Raw genomic sequence first — 5,989 nt, 5'->3', positions numbered from 1 at the left:
CTCACGTCACCCCGCTCCTCCGCTCTCTCCACTGGCTTCCAGTTGAAGCTCGCATCCGCTACAAGACCATGGTGCTTGCCTACGGAGCTGTGAGGGGAACGGCACCTCAGTACCTCCAGGCTCTGATCAGGCCCTACACCCAAACAAGGGCACTACGTTCATCCACCTCTGGCCTGCTCGCCTCCCTACCACTGAGGAAGTACAGTTCCCGCTCAGCCCAGTCTAAACTGTTCGCTGCTCTGGCCCCCCAATGGTGGAACAAACTCCCTCACGACGCCAGGACAGCGGAGTCAATCACCACCTTCCGGAGACACCTGAAACCCCACCTCTTTAAGGAATACCTAGGATAGGATAAGTAATCCTTCTCACCCCCCCTTTAAGATTTAGATGCACTATTGTAAAGTGACTGTTCCACTGGATGTCATAAGGTGAATGCACCAATTTGTAAGTCGCTCTGGATAAGAGCGTCTGCTAAATGACTTAAATGTAATGTAAATGTACATTGAAATTATGCTCTTTGCAAGTCTTTCAAACAAGCCCTAAAAATATATATATTTTCAACTTTCAACCGAAACGGCCGTAGAAGGACGTATTTTTATAGGTGTCTTTTCAACGTCATGAAACATACGTCTTTTCAACTTTCACTTTCAACCAAAACCGAATGTATATTAACCGTCGGGCAAAATCGTCTTTTCAACGTTTTTTTAACGACAGTTTGCTGTGTGCGATACCGGAGACGCGTTGGTTGTCAATTTTGGTGAGGAGGTGAGTCAGGCAGTGCGTCCCTTCTCAGAGCCGCGAGGCTATGTCACAATGGGACGTCGGACTATCCGGCATCATCGTATGTGGACTATGATACAGCTTTAGGTCCTTGGGACCACTCACTCACCATTAGTCTGACCACTAGCTGTAATGGCTCTCTACCGCTTTAAAAAGGCATCCCTCTCTCGGCCGCTCTAGTTGAGAGTGGCGCCCCTCCCTACTCTTCCGCACTGTTTTTGAAGACGATTCTATATTGAAAAGTAGATCCATCTAAATCGGTTTTACCGGGTGAAAGCCAGCTTTCGTGGGGGGATTTTCCTATTGGCAATAGACGATAGGTGAATATTTTCTCTAGCGCTGAAATGTTGTAATGCCGTTGTCTTTACATTCGGCTAACAGTGGTGAAATATGGCCACTGTTTTAGAGCAGCATCCAGATTCTCTTGAAGAAAATGAACACCAACTAGACATTTGATTTTGTTAGGTCGTTTCTCTAAACAATGAATGACGTTTTACTGTGTTTGTTAGATTTCACTCCAAAGGGACTAACATTTTTTGTTAATGTTCATCAAACATGAGTTTGTCTTCCAACGAATAGGCTATCGAAGGGTCGCGCGTTAACCAGGCTATATATCCTCTCCACAGCAGCCTAATAACAATCCTCATATTACCACACGAGATTGGAGATTTTTATATTGTTTTAGTACCTGCTATGTTGGATTTTTCATATTGATCTCTTATAATTACAGCATTATTGTTCAATTATCTATTTTGTAATATGTTATGTCATGAGCTCATATTTTGTCAAGTTTGGGACTGCTTTATTGCACCCTCGTCAACCACTGTGATTATTATTATTTGACCCTGCTGGTCAACATCTTGGCCATGTTCTGTTATAGTCTCCACCTGGCACAGCCAGAAGAGGACTGGCCACCCCTCATAGCCTGGTTCCTCTCTAGGTTTCTTCCTAGGTTCTGGCCTCTCTAGGGAGTTTTTCCTAGGCACCTTGCTGCTACACCTGCATTGCTTGCTGTTGGGGTTTTAGGCTGGGTTTCTGTACTGCACTTTGAGATATCAGCTGATGTAAGAAGGATTTTATACATAAATTTGATTTGATTTGACTATGAATTTTGAGTAATTGTGCACTTCTTCACATGATACTGCATTGCTCAGAAATCCAAATAAAAGTTGTACTCCTCATGCTTTGAGCCTTTATAATGTCTTATGAGCATTTATGACATATTCAACTGTCTCAAACTGGCTGTTATTAAGTCAGGATCATTCAGATAATAATACCATATAAGGGGGTCATATGGTTATGACAAGTCATAAAATGCATTTAAACTGCAGCATCTTCCATATATCTGTTATCAAATGTATTGCCATTGTATCTGCTCTCTTCCACCAGGCCTGCAGGCAGCTGCAGTAAGCCACCATGTCCATGGCCCAGCAGCAGAACCAGGTGATCCTCCAGTTCCACTTCGGAACCTTCGGAGACTCCATGCTGCAGAAGATGAACCTGCTCCGCCACCAGACCAGATTCTGTGACGTCACTGTGCGCATCAATGACCTGGAGGTGCGTATCCATCAATCAATCAAGTGTTTTTGCACTTTTTAAGCATTCTATGCTGCTTTTACTGTTTACCATGTTTAAAAAAATCTATTTAATCTATTTTGGTTATTATTGTATTATGCACATGACCTTGAGTTGCAGTCTCTGTATGAGTTGTGTTATACAAATAACGTTTTTCTATCAATATTATAATTAGGTCCCAGGTCACAAGGTGGTGTTGGCAGCCGGATCTCCCTTCCTCCGGGACCAGTTCTTTCTGCAGGACTCATCCACGAGGGAGGTCCAGATCTCCATGATCCAGGAGGCGGAGGTAGGCCATCAGCTGCTCCTGTCCTGCTACACGGGAACCCTGGAGCTGCCTGAGATAGAGCTGGTCAACTACCTAACTGTGGCCAGCTTCCTCCAGATGGGCCACGTAGTGGAGCAGTGCACCCAGGCTCTCAAGAAGTTCATCCAGCCGCGACCCTGCCAGGTGAAACAGCAGCCTCGGGAGGAGGAAGAAGATGGAGAGACTCTCAGAGCCTCTCATGCCCAGAGACTACAGGAGCTGCCCCAAGCACAGGTAGTGCATTGTGAGGTGGAGGAGGATGATGAAGACGATGATGATGATGTGACAATTCAGCTGATGACCCCTCCCCAGAGGCAGAAGCGAGACAGGAGTGAGGGCGAGGAGAGCCCCATCACCATCGTAAAGGTGGAGTCCGTGTGTGAGCGGGTGTCTGAGATGTCTGAACGCCCCTCTACCTCCACCGCAGTGCGCTTCCCGACCAGTCCCCCATTGTCGATACACTCCCCCGAGCCCCAGCACTCCCTCATCAACTCCACAGTGGACACCCGGGCTAGCGAAATGACCATGCCACCCATGCCAGGATACCCACTCAGCCCCCTTCCACTACCCACCTCAGCCACAGGGAGACCCAATCTGGGGGGGCACCTACGAAACTCTGACAAATCCCTTCAGTGGTACCACCAGTGCCCAAAGTGTGCCCGCGTGTTCCGCCAGTTAGAGAACTACGCCAACCACCTCAAGATGCACAAGCTGTTCATGTGCCTGCTGTGTGGCAAGATGTTCACCCAGAAGGGTAACCTGCACCGTCACATGCGGGTCCACGCTGGCATCAAGCCCTTCCAATGCAAGATCTGTGGCAAGACCTTCACTCAGAAATGCTCTCTCCTGGACCACCTGAACTTACACAGCGGAGACAAGCCCCATCGCTGTAACTACTGCGACATGGTGTTTGCCCACAAGCCCGTGCTCCGCAAACACCTCAAACAAATCCATGGCAAGAACAGCTTTGACAACGCCAACGAGAGGAGCCAACTACACAACGGGATTCTGGACTTTGAGTATGGGCGTCTGCAGGACTGTAGCATGGACAATAGCATGGACAATAAGCCAGTTCTTGTGGGTGACTCTCTGTAGCACTGTATCACTTCACAAATCAATAGCTGCGTAGTAGTGTTAGGTGAATTGTAAACCACACTGTAAGGTACTTGAAGGTATAACACTGAATACTAGAATAAGAGTTACTGTAAAATGAGTACCAAAAATATGAACTGTCCTCATGAGTATTGTTTTGGCTAAGGAAGCCTACAGTAGAACCAAAGTGATGATAGTGTGTCTGTAGAACATGTGTTTTTATTGTCATTGATGCCTCTTTTGGAAATGGGGTAGACGATATACACTACTGTTCAAAAGTTTGGGGTCACTTCGATATGTCCTTGTTTTTGAAAGAAAAGCACTTTTTTTGTCCATTAAAATAACATCGAATTGATCAGAAATACAGTGTAGACATTGTTAATGTTGTAAATGACTATTGTAGCTGGAAACAGCGAATATTTAATGGAATATCTATAGTTGAAGTCGGAAGTTTAAATACACCTTAGCCAAATACATTTCAACTCAGTGTTTCACAATTCCTGATATTTAATCCTAGTATAAGTCCCTGTTTTTATGGTGGATTTGGAGCAGTGGCTTCTTCCTTGCTGAGCGGCCTGTCAAGTTATGTTGATATAGGACTCATTTTACTGTGGACATAGATACTTTTGTACTTGTTTCCTCCAGCATCTTCACAAGGTCCTTTGCTGTTGTTCTGGGATTGGTTTGCACTTCTCACACCAAAGTACGTTCATCTCTAGGAGACAGAACACATTTCCTTTCTGAGCGGTATGATGGCTGCGCGGTCCCAATAGTCATACTATTGTTTGTACAGATGAACGTGGTACCTTCAGGCATTTGGAAATTGCTCCCAAGAATGAACCAGACTTGTGGAGGTCTTGGCTGATTTATTTGGATTTTTCCGTGATGTCAAGCAAAGATGCACTGAGTTTGACAGTAGGCCTTGAAATACATCCACAGGTACACCTCCAATTGACTCAAATTATGTCAATTAGCCTATCAGAAGCTTCTAAAGCCATGACATCATTTTCTGGAATTTTCCAAGCTCTTTAAAGGCACAGTCAATTTAGCGTCTGTAAACGTCTGACCCACTGGAATTGTGATACAGTGACTAATTGAAATAATCTGTCTGTAAACAATTGTTGGAAAAATTACTTGTGTCATGCACAAAGTAGATGTTCTAACCGACTTGCCAAAACTAGTTTGTTAACAAGAAATTTGTGGAGTGGTTGAATAACATTTTTTAATGACTCCAACCTAAGTGTATGTAAACTTCTGACTTCAACTGTACATAGGTGTACAGAGGCCCATTATCATCAACCATCACTCCTGTGTTCCAATGGCACGTTGTGTTAGCTAATCCAAGTTTATCATTTTAAAAGGCTAATTGATCATAGAAACCCTTTTGCAATTATGTTTGCACAGCCAAAAACTGTTGTCCTGCTTAAGGAAGCAATAAAACTGGCCTTCTTTAGACTTGTTGAGTACCTGGAGCATCAGCATTTGTGGGTTCGATTACAGGCTCAAAATGGCCAGAAACAAAGGACTTTCTTTTTTTTTGACGCCATTGGTCAAGCATGGTGGAAGCAATGTGATGGTCTGGTGGTGCTTTGGTGGTGGTAAAGTGGGGGATTTGTACAGGGTAAAAGCGATCTTGAAGAAGGAAGGCCATCATTCCATTTTGCAACGCCATGCAATACCCTGTGGATGGTGCTTAATTGGAGACAATTTCTTCCTACAACAGGACAATGACCCAAAGCACAGCTCAAAACTATGCAATAACTATTTAGGGAAGAAGCAGTCAGCTGGTATTCTGTCAATAATGGAGTGGCCATCATAGTCACTGGATCTCAACCCTATTGAGCTTTTGTGGGACCAGCTTGACCGTATAGTACGTAAGAAGTGCCCATCAAGCCAATCCAATTTGTGGGAGGTGCTTCACGAAGCATGGGGTGAAATCTCTTCAGATTACCTCAACAAATTGACAACTAGATTACCAAAGCAGACCAAAGCAGGCTGTAATTGCTGCAAATGGAGGATTCTTTGACGAAAGCAAAGTTTGAAGGACACTATTATTTCAATTAAAAATAATTATTTATAACCTTGTCAACGTCTTGACTACATTTCCTATTCATTTTGCAATTCATTTCATTACTGTTTTCATGGAAAACAAGGACTTTTCTAAGTGACCCCAAACTTTTGAACGGCAGTGTATGCTTGAATATTGTATAAGGACATGACATGTGGGTGAGGATA

The 5,989-nt window shown here is 44.3% G+C and overlaps 1 protein-coding gene across 3 annotated transcripts; it reads left to right on the top strand.

Annotated features, from left to right (window-relative positions):
* Positions 1–717: 717 nt before the first annotated feature.
* Positions 718–4,110, top strand: LOC124035169 (zinc finger and BTB domain-containing protein 26-like). 3 transcript variants are annotated; one of them, XM_046348592.1, is made up of 3 exons: positions 718–1,100; positions 2,170–2,337; positions 2,531–4,110. In XM_046348592.1, exons 2-3 carry the CDS (start codon positions 2,197–2,199, stop codon positions 3,755–3,757), a joined length of 1,368 nt encoding a protein of 455 aa, XP_046204548.1. In that variant the 5' UTR covers positions 718–1,100; positions 2,170–2,196; the 3' UTR covers positions 3,758–4,110. The 3 variants fall into 3 exon arrangements, with proteins under 3 accessions (XP_046204548.1, XP_046204549.1, XP_046204550.1); XM_046348593.1 differs by having other exon boundaries at positions 731–765; XM_046348594.1 differs by lacking the exon at positions 718–1,100 and having other exon boundaries at positions 1,817–2,337.
* The last annotated feature ends 1,879 nt before the right edge of the window (positions 4,111–5,989 follow it).

This window comes from Oncorhynchus gorbuscha, linkage group LG05 (assembly GCF_021184085.1).
Source record: "Oncorhynchus gorbuscha isolate QuinsamMale2020 ecotype Even-year linkage group LG05, OgorEven_v1.0, whole genome shotgun sequence".
Classification (NCBI taxonomy): domain Eukaryota; kingdom Metazoa; phylum Chordata; class Actinopteri; order Salmoniformes; family Salmonidae; genus Oncorhynchus; species Oncorhynchus gorbuscha.
The sequence above is the reverse complement of the archived record's forward strand: the minus strand, read 5'-3'. Positions and strand labels throughout refer to the sequence as shown.